The 22,035-nt window shown below is 45.4% G+C and overlaps 3 protein-coding genes across 3 annotated transcripts; 1 reads left to right on the forward strand and 2 right to left on the reverse strand.

The window, feature by feature from the left end:
• The first annotated feature begins 1,301 nt into the window (after positions 1-1,301).
• On the forward strand, positions 1,302-2,133 carry LOC120448335 (serine protease 1-like). The gene has a single exon (XM_039630289.1). It carries the CDS (start codon positions 1,304-1,306, stop codon positions 2,093-2,095), a length of 792 nt encoding a protein of 263 aa, XP_039486223.1. The 5' UTR covers positions 1,302-1,303; the 3' UTR covers positions 2,096-2,133.
• A 597-nt stretch (positions 2,134-2,730) lies between these two features.
• LOC120448331 (serine protease 1-like) lies at positions 2,731-3,555 on the reverse strand. The gene has a single exon (XM_039630285.1). The coding sequence runs from the start codon at positions 3,551-3,553 to the stop codon at positions 2,771-2,773; it is 783 nt and encodes a 260-aa protein (XP_039486219.1). The 5' UTR covers positions 3,554-3,555; the 3' UTR covers positions 2,731-2,770.
• A 1,111-nt stretch (positions 3,556-4,666) lies between these two features.
• Positions 4,667-20,692, reverse strand: LOC120448556 (FK506-binding protein 5). The gene is made up of 7 exons (XM_039630611.1): positions 20,521-20,692; positions 16,291-16,462; positions 15,620-15,751; positions 6,843-9,538; positions 5,526-6,725; positions 4,915-5,464; positions 4,667-4,843 (listed from the first exon to the last, which is right to left on the reverse strand). The coding sequence occupies exons 1-7, from the start codon at positions 20,614-20,616 to the stop codon at positions 4,773-4,775; spliced, it is 4,917 nt and encodes a 1,638-aa protein (XP_039486545.1). The 5' UTR covers positions 20,617-20,692; the 3' UTR covers positions 4,667-4,772.
• Positions 20,693-22,035: the final 1,343 nt, after the last annotated feature.

Here is a 22,035-nt window from a genome sequence, read left to right on the forward strand (position 1 = left end):
GATGTCATGTCAAGAAAAGGTTTACCTTAATATTGTTATTCAGTTGTTTCGAAGTTTCAAATTTATAATTGGTTTCTCCAAGTGCATGGGCAATTGCTACACGCCATGCGTTGCACATTCGCGAGTGATGCCTAGAAGTATGCAATGTTTATTTGCGAAATGCCCGATGCACAGTTTGACACTCACTGCGTCTGCGCAGTTTGGCGGCTACTTTTAACACGTGCTGCGTCGGTATTTTGCACGCCCTCCCTTTTATTTGCCTCTTCCCTTCCACTGCCACACCCCTTATTTTCACCGCCCACTTGTTGGTTCTGTGCGGTTAATTTAAGGGGGCGGCAAGTGGGTGGATTTTTCGGCAAGTGCCTCCGTTTTGCCGCCGGCAAGGTCGTTACACTTTAAGCGTTAGCAAAACAAGCAAGAAGGCACAACAAAGTCTTAAGCTTTTATTCTTCTTTTGATTTGATTTCATTAATATAATTAATGAACTATCACATATTTAAAGTCTTTTAACCTGAATCAGTAATCCTTAAATTATCTATATAAATAAAGCAAAGAATTACAGTCAAAATAGTATAACCAGTATCTAATCTTTTATAATTGCAATCACTTAAGCTACTGAGAGTTTCGCGAATATTTACAAGTGTCATATAAAGCTAATGATAAGTAGCAATCTAAGAACTTTTCAATGGGGAAAACACTTTGAACTTGTTTTATATTCACATCCGAAAAACATTGTAAATATTTAAATCTAATCAATGTTGCCTGTCTTTGAATGTTCAGATAAGATGGCCCAAGAATCGTAAATTAAAGAAAATAATTTTCTGTGCATTAAATTTATATTACCGATGATAAAAACAATTAATTATTTTTTCTATTCTAAATTCCCTTAATTACCAATAAAGTAAGTCCTAAGAAGAGCTATTTGAACTCATCAATCGACTTTCCTAGTAATCTTATATTAAGTAAATAATATGTGAAATGCTTATTATTATTTTATTATTAACACATTAATTAATGTAAAGATATATAGAAAACGATTTCATATGGGTCATAGTTTTGCTGTGATTAAAGTTTACAATGAATGGCGGACTCACGGCTTTGTTATCTTACTGGCTTTCATTGACCACTCCACTTGGCTCGGTTCATCAGCACCTATAGCCAAGTTGGACTTTTAAATGTATACATATATTACCAATAACTTTATCGGTAGATTGTAGGTTTATATGACCCACCACGAAGCCAAATACGCTTCAGGTATAAATACTCCTCGGCCACTCGGAACAGTTTAAGCGTTTTCATCAACATGAAAGTATTCATTGCTATCCTGGCTTTGGCTGTGGCCTCGGCCTCTGGCGCCGCCATGCCCCGTGCCGCCACCGAGAAAATGACCCCGGTCCACACCAAGGACATGCAGGGTCGCATCACCAACGGCTATCCGGCGGAGGAGGGCAAGGCTCCCTACACCGTGGGTCTGGGCTTCAGCGGCGGCTGGTGGTGCGGTGGCTCCATCATCGCCAACGATTGGGTCCTCACCGCCGAGCACTGCATCGGAGGTGACTCCGTCACTGTCTACTTCGGTGCCACCTGGCGCACCAACGCCCAGTTCACCCACTGGGTTGGCAGCGGCAACTTCATCAAGCACGGATCCGCCGACATCGCCCTCATCCGCATCCCCCACGTGGACTTCTGGCACATGGTGAACAAGGTGGAGCTGCCCAGCTACAACGACCGCTACAACGACTACAACGAGTGGTGGGCTGTTGCCTGCGGCTGGGGAGGCACCTACGACGGCAGCCCCCTGCCCGACTACATGCAGTGCGTCGATCTGCAGATCATCCACAACTCCGAGTGCTCTGGATACTACGGAACCGGCACCGTCGGCGACAACATCATCTGCGTCAGGACTCCCGACGGCAAGTCTACCTGCGGTGGCGACTCCGGCGGTCCCCTGGTCACCCATGACGGCACCAAGCTTGTGGGAGTCACCAACTTCGGTTCCTCCGCCGGCTGCCAGTCGGGTGCTCCTGCTGGCTTCCAGCGTGTGACCTACCACCTGGACTGGATCCGCGACCACACCGGCATCGCTTACTACTAAGCGACTATATCTGATTAAATAAAACTTTCTGAAGCGTACATTTTGTTTTTTATATGCTCTAACAATACAAGATATAACTTTAATATCATATTTGTAAAAGTACAAGATTTACAGGGTATACAAAGGGCTTAAAGCAAACATGAAACATGTTTTACCTAGAGTAGAGCCGTTCATAATTCATCATTACCTATAATGTGATTCTATAGAATTTTTAAAAGTATTAGGGAATTCTTGGGATATTGTCATATAAATTATATTTTGTATATCATATTTTTGTAGCTAGAGAATGAGTGGTCCTTAGATCTATTTGCTTTTACATTAAGCAACCCGTTCAATATTTATCACATTTACAAAATTTTATTTTTTTTTTGCAATTATGTATATAAAAGTAATGAAATATTTTTGAAACGGTTTGTTTTAAAAAGAGTTTAAATGAAATTGTTTAAATGATTGATTGGATTTGAAACTGCTTAGACTTGAAATACCTAAATACTTACATACCTACTTTTTGAAATACCTAATACTTTCAATACTTAATATTTTCATCCTTAATACTTTCAATACTTAATACTTTTGATAGTTAGATCATAGGAATTCCTGGACCAATTCACCCCATAGTTATAAAGTAATTCAAATTTGCGCTTCAAATATTTTTATTCAATCGAAAATCGTTGCTTAGTAGTAAGCGATGCCGGTGTGGTCGCGGATCCAGTCCAGGTGGTAGGTCACGCGCTGGAAGCCGGCGGGGTGGCCAGCCTGGCAACCGGATCCAGACACCCAGTTGGTGACTCCCACAAGCTTGCTGCCGTCGTGTGTGACCAGAGGACCGCCGGAGTCGCCTCCGCAGGTACCCTTGCCATCGACCACGCGGACGCAGATGATGTTGTCGCCGACGGTGCCGGTTCCGTAGTAGCTGGCGCACTCGGAGTTGTGGATGATCTGGAGATCGACGCACTGCATGTAGTCGGGCAGGGGGCTGCCGTCGTAGGTGCCTCCCCAGCCGCAGGCAACAGCCCACCATTCGTTGTAGTCGTTGTAGCGGTCGTTGTAGCTGGGCAGCTCCACCTTGTTCACCATGTGCCAGAAGTCCACGTGGGGGATGCGGATGAGGGCGATGTCGGCGGATCCGTGCTTGATGAAGTTGCCGCTGCCAACCCAGTGGGTGAACTGGGCGTTGGTGCGCCAGGTGGCACCGAAGTAGACAGTGACGGAGTCACCTCCGATGCAGTGCTCGGCGGTGAGGACCCAATCGTTGGCGATGATGGAGCCACCGCACCACCAGCCGCCGCTGAAGCCCAGACCCACGGTGTAGGGAGCCTTGCCCTCCTCCGCCGGGTAGCCGTTGGTGATGCGACCCTCGATCTTGGCCACCTTGGGCAGATCCTTGGGGTGGACGACGCTCTCGTACGCCGAGGCGGAGGCCACGGCCAAAGCCAGAATAGTTAGGAACACCTTCATGTTGCAGAAACAACTTGGTCTGCTGGAGTTTCGACGCGGCTTTTATAGCTGCAGCCTGCCCAAAAAATTTGCAACTGATAATTGACTTATATTACGTGTAGAGAGCTGTCCTAAATCAATGCCCAATTATCGCGGTACCTTTTTGTCATGTACGTGAAATCAATGGTTGAAATTCAAAGTCATTGTCATAACTATACGACAATTGATTAGAGAATTTTATGGAAGTAGAGCCTAGAAATAGATTTCTCAGTCTAGTTAATTTAATTAACATTGTGCATACATATTGTTAAATGTCCGGGAATTCACTAGGAATTCATTGACTTTTTATCACTTTGTTTATCCCAAAAAGAACCTCCAAATGAAAACAAGTTGTTTTATTTTTCAATAGTTTTCTAAAAATATATTTTTTATTATTGTTTCTTTTTTAGTTTTACTGTGATGCGTCTTGACTTTGAGAAAAGTGTGTGAGTGTCTCCCACACGTACGTACATACATATAATAAACTATATAGGGGATATGATCGGATTGTGTTATGTTGGATACCCTATGTGTGTCTTTTCGTTATAGGCATTGTCGTTTATCATGTACATCGAACACGTTTACTCTTATTTACAAAATATTAATCGATAAAAATGCATCATTTCATGGTTTTTGTTATGTTTTTTTTTGCGTTACTGGTTTGCCTGGCCAATAATTTAAATAAATTAGAAAATTGCATAAAACTAAGCTAAATGAAGAATCCATTTCGAGTGTTGTTCAGTGTCTGTTTGTGGGCATAAATAAATAGTTTCGATGGTTTAGATGAGTAGAATAAATAGTCGAAATGGGGGCGAAGTGTGGGGGTGGTGGTGTAGTTGGTGGTGGTGGTGTGTCTTTTGTGGCGTGTGGTGTTAGATGTGGATTAGTGTTGTGCCCAGTGGCTCAATTGACAAACATCACTGGCTCAAAGGGCATCGGGATGACCCCCTTTGATAGCAAGGTGGCAATTGGGCGTGGCAAGGGCGCAGCTAAGGTCATAATAAATAAATAAATAATTTTTAAATATCCACTTAAATGCTACTCAAAAATCGTTTCGAATATGGTTGGGTAAAGCGATAGAGTTGAAGGGTTCGGAAGACAGCGATTCAATCAGTTGTTGATAAATGCTGACCGCAAGTGGTTGGAGTGCAAAAGTTTTGGGTGGTGCAGTTGCGGCAGGTGGTGCAGGTGGTGCAGTTGCCTACCACAGCGGCATGGGGCGTTGCCGGGCCAAGAATGCGGGCAGACTGGCAGCAGTTGGGGCGGGACAACCTAAAATATGAATAAAACAATTCATTAATAAAAGGTAAAAATGGTGTAAAGAGTTTCTTTTGGTTACTTACGGCACACGGCGCAGGTTTGCTCGTCGGTGCCATCGCCGCAGCCATCCCTTCCAGAGCAGACGATGGCAGTGGAGCGGCACAGTCCGTTGCTGCAGCGGTGCGGGCAGTAGGCGTCCGCCTCCCGCCGCCCACCGCCGAGCAGACCGCCCGCCTCGATGAGGCGCATGAAGAGATTGGGTAGGGCGCGGGAGCCACAGAGATGCGGCGGCTCGTCGCTGCCGTCCTTGCAGGACACGATCGCGTTGCAGTACTCGTACTCCGGCAGGCACTCGCCGCTGCCGCAGCGGAAGGTGTGCGGTGGACAGGCGTTGCCGCCCTTCAGGCTGCCATCGCAGCCCAGCTCGTCCTCGCCATGTGGACACTGCCGTCGTCCATCGCACAGTGCAGCACGCGAGATGCAGCGACCGCTGCGCTGGCAGCGGAACGATTCCGTGGGGCAGGTCTGGTTGAGGCGGGCATTGTGGGTGCACTCCTCGTCGGAGGCGTCATTGCAGTCGGCGCGGCCGTCGCACACAAAGAACCACGAGATGCACACGCCACTCGAGCGGCACTGAATTGGGAATTTGGAGTTAGAATTTATAATTTAATTATATCCCCGTTTAATAACTCACCTGGAATGTGCCCGGACTGCATCCGGTTCTCTCGGCGCTGCACTGCGTTCCCTCATCTCCGGCAGCGCAATCGCAGACTCCACGTCCATTGCACACGGTATGGGGATCAGCCAACTGGCACTGACGATCGCTGCTGCAGGCCAATCCCAGGGAAACGGCTTCCAGACCCAAGTCCACGCGCTTGCGCAACTCCGTACCGGGCTTGATGAGAGGCAGAGATGCGGAAGGAATGGCGGCCGGAGCAACGGGTTCCGGAGTGGGTTCATCGGCGGTCATCAGGGGCATCAGCGTGGTCACCACGGGTGCGGCGGGCTCCATTAGGGTCACACGACTGGCCAGGCCCAACATGGTCTGGGTGGTGATTTCGACAATGTCAGCAGGATTGGGCGTGGCCTCCTCATGTGGGAGGGCATGAGCGGTGGGCTCCTCTTCCTCAATATGGTTGTTGTCCAGCTCCTGCAGACCATCGATGCTGGTGGTGGCTTCCAGGATGAGACTCTCTGATTCCAGCTCATTGAAACGGTTCGGCACGGAGTGATCGGTTAGATCGAAGGGCAGTTCCTCGGGCGACAAGGTGTGTTCCTCCTCGGGCTCGGGCTCCTGGAACTTTTCAGTGGTGGCTTCTTCAGGCAGGGCTTCGGTTTCTACTTCCTTAAGCGGTTCCTCTTCCTTTGGGGCTTCCGCTTCATCCTGCTGCTGTTCATCTTGATCCTGTTGGTGCTCCTCTTCTTGTTCCTGGTGCTCCTCGTCCACGGGCGTGTGCTCCTCTTCACTGGGAATGGGATGTTCCTCCTCTAGAGCACTTGGTGGTTCTGTTCTCACTTCATCGGATTCCGGGAAAGCTTGGGCATCCTCCTCATCCTTCGCTGCCTCAGCAAACAGTTCGGGTATGACAGTTTCTGGTTCTCCAGCTGGTTGCACTTGCTCGGCATGATCCTGGGTCTCATCGGCTTCAGCCTGGAGATCCGAAATGGCCTCATGTGCGTGCTCCTCCTCGTTCTCCGAGTTGGCCTCCACCATGGGAACCGTTTGGGCGGGTTGTTGGCCAAATGGAACTGGGGGCACCGTGCTGTCGCCTTCCAACATCAGGTCGCTAAGGATATCGGCAATGCTTTCGCTCTCATGGAAGTTCTGAGGATCATGTTCGGGATCGTGTTCCTCGCTCACAATGGCAATAGGTCCATCTGCAGTCTCCGGTGCCTCTGGTTCCTCTGGAGTCTCTGGATCCTCTGGTGCCTCTGGTGTCTCTGGTTCCTCTGGAGCCTCTGGTGCCTCTGGAGCTTCTGGTTCCTCTAGAGCCTCTGATGCCTCTGGAGCCAGAGTGGATTCGCGAGAGTCGAATTCTTGCGCCTCAATAGCAGCTGTAGTTTCTTCCGGCTGGGAAAGTTCCTGTAGATGCTCCACACTGGTGTAGTCCACTTCTGGCTTGGCCAGCTCCTGCTCCTCGGGAACAGCTGCGGTTTCCTCTTGCACTGGCGATGCCTCCTCCACTGGCGTATGTTGTGGTTCCGGGATGTGTTGCTCTTCTTCAGTGGGTTCGGCACCCTGGATAATGTTGTCATTCTCGTTTTTTTCGATCTCCACTTCGTCTTGCTCCACGCTTATCTCTGGAGATGTCTGAGCACTTTCACTGGCCTCGGTTTCCGTTTCCACTTCGGGTGCAACCTCCGTCTGAGCAGGTTCCTCGGTGGCTTCCACCGAGATGTCGGCATCATCGCTCTTAATTGGCAGCTCTGGCTCGTCCTGATCCGCATCCACCTGCGACACCTCGTCATTAGTGGGCTCAATTTCTGGCTCGGGCTCTGACTCTGGCACTTGAATACGCTCGGTTATCGCCACTGGCTCCTCCTCGACATGGTCGGCTGTCTGTGGTTCGATCTCTTTCTCGGTGGCTGATGGGGTTTCCAGATCCGCCTGGGGCTCTGCAATTGCTTCCGACACTTCGGGCGTCTTAATTGCATTTGCATTTTCCTCGGGCTCCACCTGCTGCTCCTCCCCATGTGCAAGTGCCGCCTCTTCAATCTCCTCCTCATCCTGCTGCTGCTGCTGCTGTTGCTGCTGTTGCTCGAGGAGCTCGGTGGTATTCTCGGCGACTTCTGGTTCCTCTGTGGTCGGCTCTGGTTCTATTTCCACTGGCGCCAATTCATCATCATTTGTTGGGTATGTCAATTGTTCGTGCTCCGCTTCGGTGATTGCCTCCACCTCCTGCTGGTCGTGATCTTGGTCGGGTTTCTCCGTTGCGGCTTCATCTGCATCTTGATGGATTTCCACCACCTGCTCGGGCTCTTTTTCTTCGATCTCCTCTAGCTGCAGAGGGGCTGGTTCGGTGACTTGGACTTGATTTAATTGATTGGCTTCATTTAAATCATCTTCGCCACTTGTCGGCTTGATGTCGGCGCTTTGTTCCACCTGATCGATCTCGGATTCCACATCTGGTTTGGCTTCTGTGGCCGGCAGCTCCACTTCTGCGGCTTCGGTCGCTGGCGTTTCTTCTATTTCTTTTTCTATTTCCATTTCGGTGTGTGGCTCCTCTGGTGTGCCCACCTCGTCGACGACTGGGCTTTCACTCTCCACCTGGGCTGGCTGTTCGATCTTCAACGCTTCTGTTGGCTCCTCCTGCTTGGTCGGCTCCACCTCATCGTCGTGGCTGGGAACAGCCACATCCAGCTCATGATCTCCAGATGCCAGATCCTCAGGTGTCTCTTCCTCCTCTGGTTTCTCGTCGGCTGCCTTCGTCACACTTTCGATTTCGGCTTCATTAACCGGGATCAGTTCTTCATCGGCCACAGTCTGGGATGTCTCTGGCTCCCCATCCTCCTGCAGCAGCTGCGTCTGGATCTGGTGCTCGGTGCTAGACTCTGCATCAGTCTCGCTCTCGGTGTCGATGGGCACCACCTCCTCATTAATGGCTGGGTGTACAGCCTCTGTCTCCTTCTCATCTTCAGGCTTGGCTGGCTCAACTTCATCCACTGAGGTTTCATAATCGAATTTCATGGTATCGTCGATGGGCGATGAGGCAATCTCTTCGCCACCCGAGGCCTCAGCAGCCTCCTCATCCGCTTCGATGGGCACGAGTTCAGGTGCCACAGGGGTCTCTTCGTGCTCAGGTTGATCCACTGTCAGCTCTGGAGCTTCTGTAGCTTCTGGAGCTTCTAGCTTGTCATTGTGCTCCTCCGTGTACTCCTCATCGATCTTGTATGGGTAATCCTCGGTGGGTCCAGCCTCAGTTTCCTGCTCCGCATTAATGGCATCCTCGGTTGGTACATCGGCGGGCGTGAGCAGCTGTTGGACTCCAGTGGTGGCATCTTGGGAGAATTGTGGCAGCTCTGTGTCACTTGGTTGGGCTACGACCTGTTGATGCTGCTGCTCCTCCACTTGGTTTTGCTGCTGCTCAACCCTATGTTGTTCCTCCTCTTGATGTTTCTGCTCCTCCACTTGATGTTTCTGTTCCTCCTCCTGATGCTGCTGCTCCTCCAATTGATTTTGCTGCTGTGTCAGTTCGGTCTCCTCGTGGGCCAGATCCACAGCCTCCAATTTCTCACCATTATCAACATCAACGACCTCGGGTCTCAGCTTGGTGGTCTCACCATCGTCTTCCTCCAGTGATTGCTCCTCCACGCTGGCTGGCAACTCATCTTCTAGGAGAATGGGAGCAGCAGTTGTCGTGGTCGTTGTTGTTCCTCTGGTTGTTGTTGTTCCCCTGGTTGTTGTTGGGGCTGGAGTGGTGGTCGTTGTCGTCGTTGTTCTTCTCGTGGTTCTAGTTGTCGGCCTAGGAGTGGTTGTCGTCGTGGTAGTGGTACTGCTGGCTGGCTGCTCCACCTTCTGGATGGCCTGTTCCTGATTCTGATCCTCCTGATCCGCCGCTGGAGCCACACAGAGACCACCCACCATTTTGGCCGGACTGGTGCACTGGCAGCGTCCAAAGAGATTCGGGATGAGGAAGTCACAGTGGGTGCGGGTGTCGAACATTTGACAGTGGGCGTGGCTGTAGCAAACGGCACCAGGATGGGCAGCTGCGGATGGGGGATAAAGATCGTTCGCGAAAAGTTCTCATCAGATTCTTGAATATATTCCTGCACTGGCTCTGAAGTGTTGTATGTGTGTGTGGGGTTTTTGTTAAAGGAGGGGATGGGATATGTTATTAAGCTAACCGTAAACCGAACTCCAAGCACCAAATGCATATTAAAATCTCATCATCATCATCATGAACAGCCACACCAGAACAAGGAGGAGCTGCAGCCGCCACAAGAACAAGAACAAGACCAACATCAAAACATTAGCCCGCCTTCGACAAGCCTAATAACCGTCAATAAAGTCAACTGCAACTGCAACTGCAACAGCAGCAACGCATGGCCGAAAGAGAAGTGCAAAGAGTAGCCGAGATTGGTGCAGAGTAAAAAAAACATACTTAAAAATCCTGATAATAGATGGACAATTGAAAAATTAAAGAAACTATCTAAATAAATGCTTTACTGTTACATAATATTTCTAAGAAATTGGCAGAGATAAGCAAACAGAATTTGAAACAGTAAAACCGCATTATTTTGACTAGTAGGCATATTTTCTTTCTCTGCACTACTGACTAAGAAGAGGATCAGATGGGAACCAGAAGATGACGCTGACGCTGAAACGTCGGTGACGTCGCCCATTCCCATTACCGTTGCTCATCAGCATTCCACTCGCCGATAGCTGGCTAAAAAGAGACGGCGACTCTTGGCTGCACCGATGAAGACTGCGAAGACTGAGCCAACTGAGCCACCTGCGTGTCTGCCACTGTCCTCCGCTGGAATCTCAGCTCTGACCCACTTTCCGGCCTGCCGCTCCAACTTGTTTTCACTTGTTTCGTTTTTGGCTTGCCAGCTAGCAACTTGCAACTAGCAACTTGCAACTAGCAACTCGCAGCTAGCAACTTGCAACTTGCAACTAGCAACTGACGACATGCCATTTACCATTTCACTGGCCAAAACTGCAGCCACCTGCAGTTGCCCTTTGGGCAGTGTCTGGCCAAGGAGATCCATTTCCATTTCCATTTTCATTTCCACTATCCCCCAGCTGGCCATTCAATTCGATGGGAATCCGAGCAAGATCATAAATCGTTATACCCTTTACGATTACTCCCGGGAATTTCGGCCACACAAAATCCGACATTTGTCGGCAAACTCACAAAAGGCTCTGGCTTTGGCTCTGACTTTGGCATTGGCATTGGCCATTGGGGAACCGGTTGAGAGCGGTGGCTCCAAGGCGCATAAAAGGCATACGGCCAACGTGGCGTATACTTAACGAATGCACCGCCTGACACTGACACTGCGCTCTGAGATCTGAGATCTGAGATCTGCGCTCTGCCATTTCTAGTGCCACTGCCACTGCCATTGCCATTGCCATTCCAAATGCGAGTAACTCAAACGTGTCTTGCCGCAGTTTGACACCAATATGGAATCAAACGAGGAGCTGGAGGAATCCAAAGGGGGGTTTTCACTGCAGACCCCAAGCTGTTGGCCCCATCTTTCACTTTTATATAACAGCATTAGAAGCGGTCACACACGGAAAAAAATATCTACCTTCATTTATCTATTGAGCTGTCAACTATCTTAGTAATTAGATGTGACATTACTTTGCACTAAGAAATCCTTAACTAAATGTACCCCTAAAATATGAAAAGATATAAATACATTTGCAAAGTGGCACAAGATTTAAGCTGTGTGTATTTCCCATGTGCAGCCGCATTGTTCCATCTTGGGCAGGAGGCGACGCCTCTGATCTGGCCACCAAAAACGATGATCGATAGGCTGGGGGGCCAATGCCATGGCCATGGCCACAACCACAGCCACAGCCACTTAGCGCTGGCCCCGCCCCTTTTTGGGGCAGCTGGTGTGACAGGTTGCATGCATGCGAATCGCTGCACGACTGCCACTGCTAACCTAACCCACTTCGATTACGGCTAAAGCCGCTCTGCGAGATCTCCACGACGCGTGTGAAAATTGGCCAATGGATCTGGGATCTTCGAGATCTTCAAGCACGACGGGGAAGCTAGGCATCATAAACAATAATTTCCATCGAAATCGGCATAAGCTAAATCGCTGCTTCCTCGGCGTTATTGTGTTTGGTTTGAGTCGCCGCCGGTGGCCGGAATTGAAAGAAAACTGTGTCAACCGCCTGGCACGCACAGATACTGAGATACAAATGTATCTCAATCTGAAGCGGCATTCCTGCGGCTATAATAAGTCTACTTATGCTGTCGACTTTCATTAGGCACAATCGCCAAGTGCAATTGCCACGCAAAAAGCCCCCCTTTGAGTTCTCGAAAACAAAAAAAAAGATGTTTTAATTAATAGCAGCGATTTGAATTTGGGTGGAAATGAATAGTACTGGTAAATATGAAGTCTTTTTTTGGCTATTATTATTGTCTTCTTACGGAAGTCGAGTGTTCCACATAATTTGCATGCAATTTGGCATTTGGCGCAATTTAGTTTGAAATGGCCATTCAAGAAAGATTGTTTCGTATTTCCACGTCTTTTTGTTTCCAGCCGCAAATTAACACAGTTTGACTGGCTGCTTTTGTGGGTCATGCGAAATGAAATGGAATTTTTCGGTGGCTTTTGCTTTTGGTCGTTTCTTTCTTTCTATTTCAACTAATTTTTTTTCTTCTTTATTTTTTTTTTGGGTGCAAGGTGTCGCAATGGAAAGTATTTTCCCTGTTTTGGTGTGGCGAAGGTGTTGAGGCAGGAAGAAAGTGAGCCGAGTGGCTGGGGAGAGTGACTAGAAGATTTCCTATGCCTTATATAATGAGTGTCGGGAATGCCATAAATGCTGGCACAAAAACATGTTGAATACCTTTGTATATAGTATAAACAGAGCTTTACGACAAACCAGTTCTCATCATTTCTCTAAATGAGGCGTTTAAGAACGTGTAAGCAAATATATGGCCTAAATGGTTTTTACCATTCTTGCAAGGCTTTTACATTCAATCAAAATAATAGCAAAGTTGGTAGGATATTTTTACATTCAATCAAAATAATAGCAAAGTAGGTAGGAGATTTCTACATACAATAAAAATAATAGCAAAGTTGGTAGGATATTTTTACATTCAATCAAAATAATAGCAAAGTTGGTAGGATATTTTTACATTCTATCAAAATAATAGCAAAGTTGGTAGGATATTTTGGAGTAAAATGACTTGCAGTTGAGCATCAGAAACAGGAGAAAAAACCAGCATTTCTGATCTAGTTCTTGAGTAAGATCTCTTTCCACAGAATACTGAAACTCTTGGGACTATCCGAGTGATTTTTTTTTGCAGTGCACCTGCTGATCCACGACGTCAGAGTGGTTCACTTTTCCTGCAACTTTGTATGCAGAAGATCTCGATCTGGCTGACAGTCGCAGCCTCCGTTGTTTGGCCGTGTGTCTGGACTATCTGTTCATTATCTGTTTGCTACTTATGCCATACTATAGCATGCCATTCTATATATATTTGGCATACTTCTTGTTGCTGCCCGAGAAATGGGGAGAGTAGAGTAGAGTAGACTAAAGAGCCATACGGGGATGCGAAGGGGGAGTTGTCATATGTGCATATATAACTCATAAAGATCAGAGGAGATGGAGATGAAGATGGAGGAAGTGGCTCATTGTTGGTGGTGCATGGTGGTTGGTGGATGGTGGATGGTAGTGGCTCGTTAAGAGCGGCTGGCTAGCAAACACAAAAACGGGTAACCGAATGAGCCAATCCCGGAATGGGCTTGGGCCCATTGGATGGGTTAAGGTGCATGGGAAACTGGAACAAGTGGCTAAATGGAAAGCCTGACAAGCCAAACAAAATCTGGCACACCACTTGCTTCACTTGACCCGACGGCTGAGCGGCATGGCGATGGGATGAAGTGAATGGCCAATCCCAAATGTGGCAGCATTTTTGTCAACTGCATACAAAAGTTTTTGGCTTCTCTTTCACCCGGGAATTCCACCGATAAGTTGTCCTCCTCTTAAGATTTATATATATATAGATTTTTTCTCCATCTCTTTCCAGCTGAGAACTAATTGGACTTTCCTGAACTTTCTTTTCTTTATTTTTTTTTTTTTGCATTGGCGGCTAATCAGTGCAATTTAATTACGAGTCGAGGCAATTAGCCATGTAAAGTAGCCAAAGATACAAATCAAAAGGGGAACTCTTGGCTTTTAAGAGACAGAAAAGTCTGCCCTGGCAGGATGTCTCTGGTGAAAGGTTTACTCCTCTCTATCTCTCTCTTGAATTCTCCGGCCTCCTCTTTCTTTTATTGTGTTTTTGGTGAAAGTATCTCATAAATGACTGGCTTGCCACTTCTTGCACTTGCCACAAATTCCCCGCTACACACGAAACAATTGAGAGAGGCAAATATGCCATTAGTCTGTATCGCCAACCTATACCGATCTTATAACTTCAAAGAGTTCTCCTTTCTGTTGTTTACTAATATCAATTTATGATAGATATCCTCTACATTTAGCTCCGTGTACCTTTAGCTCATTCTACAGACAACTGACCAACTTCATTCTGTGTCATTAAAATTACGCTTAATTAAATACCAAGACCACTCGCTACCAGCTGTCCTGCCACGCCCCCTTCTCCACATTTAAAAGTATTTATGTAGAGTTCTTATGCTATATAATTAAGTCAGCAGCCAGAGAAGTGAGGGGAGGCCTACTCTGCAACATCAGGTGAATGGCAATGACACGAACTGCGCCAGATGCACTGCCTCCAGGTCCACGATCGTGCCTCATTGCTCTGCTTTTGGCGTGTTCAAGCTCAAAAGGAGCAGCAGAGGGTAAGAGGGGATAACCCCGCCATATGGCCTCTCGATTCTAGTCAACATTCTAATCAGATTAACGCCACTTGGCGCCAATGTGCCAAAAGGAAGTGAACCGCATTCAAACTAGATTGCAATCATTGCAGGGATGGCAGCAGTTCCCAGTCCCTACGATCACTATTACTGCGCTTTAATTCTCAGTCACTGTTTTTATTCAATTACTAGGACAAAGTTTTAACTAAAGCTACAGTCTTTTTAAATAAAGTTAAGTTGTAACAAAAGCTACAGACTTTTTAAATAAAGTAATGCTTTGTAATGAACTTGAGGTCTGAATCAGAACTTAAAGTAGTCATAGAACGCTTTTGAATTTTCTTTCTTCTTTAAACTTAAGACATTAAAGGAATGGGTTTATCAAACCTAGCAAGCAATGAAAAAAAAATAATCCAACAGTGACTGAAACTTTTAACGATAGTAACTCAAAGAAAATAGCATTGCTCTAAACCACATTAATCTTTTCTCCATAAATTTGATAGCAACTTGACTTTTTGTCCCTACTAATGCGTTATTCACTAGATGAGTCACATGCCAGTGATTTATTCCCAAGTGTGCCATATGAGTCACTTGCTTATATTCGCTGCCCAGAGCCCTAGGCGATTTCAGTTGCATCTTGGACGGGGGCCAAGAATCTGAAAATGTATCTTTAACACATCGCAGTGCGCAAACAGAAACCCAAACACTTGGCTAAGAGAGATCGAAGTCAAACATTTACATTTACATTTTACATTTAACGTTTAAGGCTTTTCACGTTCAACGATCTGCAGTTGGTGGTGTCTTGGTTTCTGGGTTTCCACCACTGGCTGTTGGCCAGTTCTTGGAAGATTAACCAATTATGCGTATAATTAGTGACACGATTGTCTTGTTTGGTCGGGGGCATTTTCATCGTTATTGTTATTGTTATTGTTACACAGCCACTCTTCGGTGTTATGGCCGTGTTAATTGCCAGTGTCAAGTGCCAAGAAATAGGAAATGGGAGTGTATACACCATGCTCTACGTACATATATACTCGTATAAGTACTACATATATGCTGGGCATTGCGTGACATTCCAGGGACACAAAGGCATAGGAGAAATGATAAGCAATCAGAGATGGGGATTATTAGTCGGCTGCCCGGCTGTCCGTTTATTGCAATAAACCAAAAGACCGCATGCCAAACAGTTAATTATATTATCTATGTGGTATGGTGGTATGTGAGTAAGTAGTCCCGGGCAATCTGGTGGGGATTAGGGCCACAATAGCTGGCCAGCAGTCGGCTGATACTTACGTCCCAGACAGGTGTGCTTGCGGAACTGCAGGAATCCCTCGACGCAGCGGCATGCCCCCTCCAGACAACTGCTATTGGCCACCTTCATGGAGCACTGCTCGCTCAGCTGGCAATCGCCGCCAAGGAGTTGGGCTGCAAAAGACAGAAATATCATTAAAAATTCACCAAAGTCTAGATCTAATATCCCCAAACGATGGAAACGTTTCTTGGTAATATATAATTATGCCTGCAGAAGACATGAAAGCTTAAAATTATGTTTAAACGCCTCATTTGGGAGAAAATTCCAAGTTATTTCTATGGAATAACCTATGGCATATGCCACACGAAAAGCGAAAGAGTTTGATTTGTTTTAGTGTGCTACTAAAACCAATCTTAATACGTTCCATGAATAACACTTAATTTTTAGCTGCGAAGTACGGAGTACTTCACAAATACAACTTGATCATCATGCATTCCAGACATCTCACACGATTTGCATTACTAATTTTGAGTCAGGAAATCGTTAGAATTGTTTTCTCTGTGTAAAGAAAGTCGCAGTGTGCAGAGTGCATCTAACGGTTCTTCTGTGGACAAACACACACACGCACACACATCTCCGCCCCATTGTTTGCCCGACAAACATTCTGTACGCCCACTTTGGGGTTAGCCAAAGATTGACTTTGCCTACTTACATGACAAACAGCGCTTGGAATCCAACTGGACAAAGTAGGGGGCGCACTCGCAGTATCCGAGGGCGGAGCAGCTGCTGCCCTTGATGAAATCCGTGCAGTCCATGTCATGCTGGCACTTGTCGCCCAGCTCCAGGGATCGACTCGCGTCCACGACTGTGAAGATGATCAGCAGCTGAAAGGAATGCACAATTTTTAAATTAGACTAGTTCAAGTTAACAAGATAAACTGTAATGAGGATGGGATGATGATATGGAAGTCTATAGCTCTACCATTTAGTTTGACATTAGAAAAGATCCAGTTAAATCATCTGCTCTTATATTCATTTTACTAACGATTAGCTAGATCTGAAATTTGCAAGTGGCCCAGTTAGCTCACATAACACCTATGTATTTCCAAGGAATGCTGTATGATTACCTTCTTAAAAGAAGCTACAATCAGCGTAGCCAGAGATGACTTAACGACCTGAACTTTATGCAATCGCCTTAGATCGGTGATCTGTTATTTATTACATCACTTAATTCTTTCAATTAGGTGCCCAGCTTTGCATAGACCGTGATTAAGTCGGGCATAGATGGAGCACCATCCGAAACCGAAATCATCCGAAATGAGCCAACAAATTGGCCGGCATGACCAAGTCTTGACCAAGTCTGGTTTTGGAGTGCCGAACAAATTGCCCGACTACACGCAATTACCTGTGGGCCAAATGTCCGACGAAAGAGCCGTAAAATCCGTAGTTAATCGTAGCAGATCATACGAGCTGCGGTTTCTTCTTACATTTCTCCACTTCTTCTCAGCTTTATGAATGAAGTGCGATGTGTGTAAAAGTATCTTGTATCTGGTATATGGTATCTGCTATCTACGGCATCTGCGGCACCAGCGAGCTGTGCTTTTGTTGTGACGCAGACACACAGTTAACGTTATATCAGATGCTACAGAGATACTCCAGCCGGAGTTGTAAAACAAAATTAACAGTTGCCTGAGCACCGTGCCACGCCCATCCGCGAAGGCGGGGTGTCTAAGATCTATAATTCTAAAACACAAAGTAAGAGAGAAACAAACAAGGGTGCCACACCTCATGTGTGTTTTTGGGCTCTATGCTTGCTCCTCTTTTTTTTTATATTTCCTACTTTTTTTTGCAGTTAGAACTGGCTAATAAATAAGCTGAATTTTGTGGCCATCGCAGGGTGCAATGTACTTTCTGCTCATCGCGAATGAGCGCCACACGCCATTAATTACAAGCCCGGCCCCTGAGACCGCCATTACCTAACCGAAACCAAAACCAAAACCAAAACAGATACAGATACTTGTAAGAGTTAGGTAACTGGGTATCTTTCAAGAGGTTCTTTCTCGTTCTGGGTTTTTGGTTTTGCATACTGCCAAACGGTACCACGAACTCCCCCACCTTTGGTTCTCTGATTTTCTGTTTAAATTTGTTAACACATTAAATCCAATGATTACATAAAGTTAGCCAGTTAGCTTTCGCGGAAGGGGAATTCCCCGGTTTCGTTTCGTTTAATTGGTAAGAGCTCTGCGTTTTGGATTCAAATTCCACAGACACGCAACTCCTTGGCATTTTGAACAAGTTGAGACATTATAATCACAGTTAGGATCGTTTGGCGAAATGCAACTTTGTTAGCTATTCGTAATTGTGATAAATGGTTATGTGAAATTGTTGCTAAGAAATCCGCGAAAATAACTACAAGTTATGTAGACAAATGGATCTCATCTGCAAGTGATCTTCAAATGTTTCTGGTTCTGAAAAAGCGCCTACAAAGAAATACTACAACATTTAAAGTATTGATATAAGGTTATTCATAAAATTCTCCTGTCTTAAATGATTTTGATTTTCTATAAGATTTATATGAACACTCATATCAATAGCTTTCCCCAAAACATTAATATGACTATTATGATCAGAAAATTGGGTTTATTGAATAGAAAACCATTAGCACTACTCCTTGGTTTCCCTCAATAATAATAAATAAATAAACTACACCACATAATCCCCTTTAAAATATGTTTTTCTCGAGTCTTGAGACCAATTCGCAACTCATTCGCTGCTGCTCTATTCAAAACAACACTTGCAGCACTCCACAAGACCCATTGAAAATCCGAGGAGTATCGCTCAATGGGAGCAACAATACAAACAAGTGCGCGGAATGGGGCAAAAAGTATCTGTATCCGAATAGGAATTGGAATCACAAACAACCGCAGAACCAGAAATGAAACCACTCAAGCTCGGCGGCATCAATAAAATGTCAATAAACAGAGAAGAAATTGTTTAATTACGCTTTCGAGAGGCTTTCGAGCACGAGGCACTAAATAGAATAAAGAGAATGTGTTGACCATTATGGCCGAGTGTGTTTGTTGTGTTTGCTTCGATTTGACCCAATAACTCGGTAGTTACTTTCGTTATTGGCCCCCATTATTATCATCTTGCCCAAATGAAACAAACATCTGCAGGCGAATTGCTAATAACCGTCAACCCATGTCCACCTAGCCATTTGTAATCCTCCGCCAGGCCATTCATCTCCGTGGCCAAAAGGTGCGGTCTTTAAGGTCCAAGCTGCCAAAACCCCATTCATCACATGCGGCGAACTGACTTGGCTTATTTATTTTGCTGCCTATTTTTTGTGTGGAATTTGTTTTTTTTTTGGGTTTACGAGCAGTCTGCGCTAATGAAGACCCGTTGCAGTGGCATATTTTTTTGTTTCTGCAGTGATTGTAATTTAGAATCGTAAAAGAACAGCAAGAAAAGCTTGCCTCAGCAGCAGCAGCGAAAAAAAAGAGTAGATAAGTTTTCGTGTTTTACAAATTACTTTCGTACTCTTTTAATGATCGTCGGGCGCCAGACCGTCTGCTGACCTTTGGCCGGTCCGAATGCAGGTGGAGCGCCCAGATGCAGCGGCTCTTTCTGGCCAACTACTACTGGGCCTTCTGGCCATCTAGTGGCTTCTCTGGCTCTTCTGGCTCCTCTGGCTCTTCTAGCTCTTCTGGCCCAAGACTTAATGCACTTGGCTCGAAATGGGTTGAATGGGCAGGCCGAGGGCAGCAGCGAACCATAATAACAAACAACATCGAAACGGATAAATTGTTTGTTAGTCTTGGCTGGAGTGAAAAAAAGTGCTGGAAGGAAATTTTCTCTCAAGTGCTGCAGTTGAGGAGCCCTTGGCCGATTGCTTTCTACCAAACAGATTCCATTGATTTAGCACCATGAATAGATTGTGCATCGCATGGGAAAATCTTATTCAATTACAAATCATGGATTAAATTGAAATGAACCTTTTATAAGGAAGTGCCGGTAGATATGCAAAAAATTCAAAAACAAACAAATTACAAATGGGTCTTGGTAAACAAATGAAGGGTATACTCTAATTTAATTGGAGAAAATGTTAGAGAATTAGAAAATACGAGAGATTAGCTTATCTTGAAACTTTAATATAACTTTAATAAATTAACAGATAACAAAAAGCCTTTAACTTTAGGTTGCTGTCTTGCAAGCTCAGCGAATTTCCGTTGTATTTCGTCTGCAGCTTTCCCGCAATCCGAAAATAACCAGGAAATTCAATAGAATTGTTTATTAATAGAAAAACTAGTTCCCATAGTACACCCATAATGACTCTTCCCGAAGTAATAATGATTAAGTGTCGGGCAATGAAATTTTATGAAGCAAATAATTCACTAAACCTAATGCCCACTCTTGAGCTTTGAGTTTTCTTTTTCTTATTTTTTTTCTCTTGGAATGAAGTTTGGTTCAGTGGAGCAAAAGGCAAGACGAAGACTCCCACCTTTTATTAGATTAATTTGCCCACATTACTCAGTCGGTGAAGTGGCGACCCCCAACCGAACAGAACCGACATCATCATGATCTTCGACGCCTGCCCATCCATCTATCAGCAACAATTTGACCCAATGGCCGACTTCACAGCTCTTTACCACCACACGAGGTGGAGAAAAAATATCTTGCGGAGCAGCGGCCCACGATTGAAGTGCCCACGCGATGAAAAAAACCAAAAATTGTGCCAAAAAATGAATCTTTTGTTTGAGAAATCGAAAAAATGGCTTAACAATGGACCTAGGCACTGACCGGGTGACAAACTTTTTGTGGAGCAATTTGAATTGGCAACGCCCCAAATGATGACTTTTGTATGGGGGAGTGCAATTTGATGTTTCGTCGTTAGTTATTTTTTTTTAAATTTTTTTTTTTGGGCTTCAGATGAGTTGACTTACCGCTAAGAGCCGCTTAACCGTAAAAGCGTTTCCATTGAGCATTGCGATCGCAGGTTGCTTTCTCGATGTTGCTGACTGCCTCGCAGTCGCCGTCATTGCCGCTTCTGAATCTCCAAAGAAGCTGCTTTGGATCTCCCTGGGAAGGCTTTTCTCGCTTTTCCCTCCTTTTGTGTGTTTTTTCTTTTTGTTTTTCGATTTATCGGCCGCTTTTCATGGGTTTTTTTTCCTGTAGCTGGTATTCCTCTTGTTGCAGTCGTAAATATATGTTTTTCGCTGTGGAAAGGAGTCAGTGTGGTGAGGGGAGGCTTGACTTAAACTCTGAACTTTGAGGGTCAAAAACGGAACGAAAAGGTTTCTTCTCCTTCATTTCTTTCTATTTTTTTTTCATTTTGGGGTAAAGGAAATGCGCCCCACTAACAAGCAACAAAGAAGAACAAAAAAAAACAGAGGGAAATAATAATAATAATAATTTCTGTTTTATTATTTTGCAGTTGAACCGGCCGGCTTGCGGCTCACACGCCCCTCATTCGCATTCAATGGGCATTCGAGCGGTGCGCGCAGTCGCTCCACTTTAAAACGAAAGACTTAGGCAGCGAACTTGCGCGTCAAGCGAAGAAAACCCGAAAATGGGAAATTAACACCTGAACCACCTAGCTCTTGTTTGGGCCACTAGGCCCTAAAACTTATTTCGTTTATTTCTCTCGACCGCTGTCTTTTGTTTTTTTTTTGTGTTTTTTCTTCGGTTTTTGCTATTTTCACTTGCTGTGACGACCTTTGCCTGTCTCTTGTCCCCTCTCTCCCGCTCAGTTTCTTTTAATATATGTATATTTTTTTTTTGGAATTCGGGTAACGTTTTTGTTGTATCTGTTCGTCGTTGTATCTGTTGTGCCGCTGCTGCCGCTGTTATAAAATTTCATTTTATTGCAATGCATGAGTCTGGGCCGCCGAGTTCGAGACTCGAAGACTGGAAGACTGAAAGACTGGGTTTGAGAATGTGGCGCTCTAGGGCATTACCGTTAGGCGGCTGAGAAGAACATGACAAAAAAAAAAAAAAAACTGAGCTCTGCCTATATAAAACATCTACTAACTCCAGCATTTTATAACTTAATAAAAAATGTGAAAAATGGAAGGGAAAATGGAGCTGACAATGAGGCAGGGCCTAAGAGTTCGATTTAAATTGGTCTAAGGTGAAATGGCCTGAGAACTAGTCGCTGCACAGAGAAAAACGTTAGGTTAACTTTAAAAATTGTATTTAAAGCTTGCATATATCTATAACAAAGAAACTGTGCAAACTGTGTCGACACTATTACTTTAAATTGAAATGCAAGGATAAGAATAACATGTTTCATAAGGCTACTTGTAGTCTTTCTGAAAAATGGTTTGGCTTGTTTGTAATAAAAGGGGAATTCATCATATTTTAGGAATAACTAGGACCATATTCACAGAACTATAAGACACAATCCATTCCTTCAATTTCAGGAATAGATGTGAAATTTAACCAAGCAAAAAGCTGAC

The sequence above is a fragment of the Drosophila santomea genome, chromosome 3L, assembly GCF_016746245.2.
Source record: "Drosophila santomea strain STO CAGO 1482 chromosome 3L, Prin_Dsan_1.1, whole genome shotgun sequence".
Classification (NCBI taxonomy): domain Eukaryota; kingdom Metazoa; phylum Arthropoda; class Insecta; order Diptera; family Drosophilidae; genus Drosophila; species Drosophila santomea.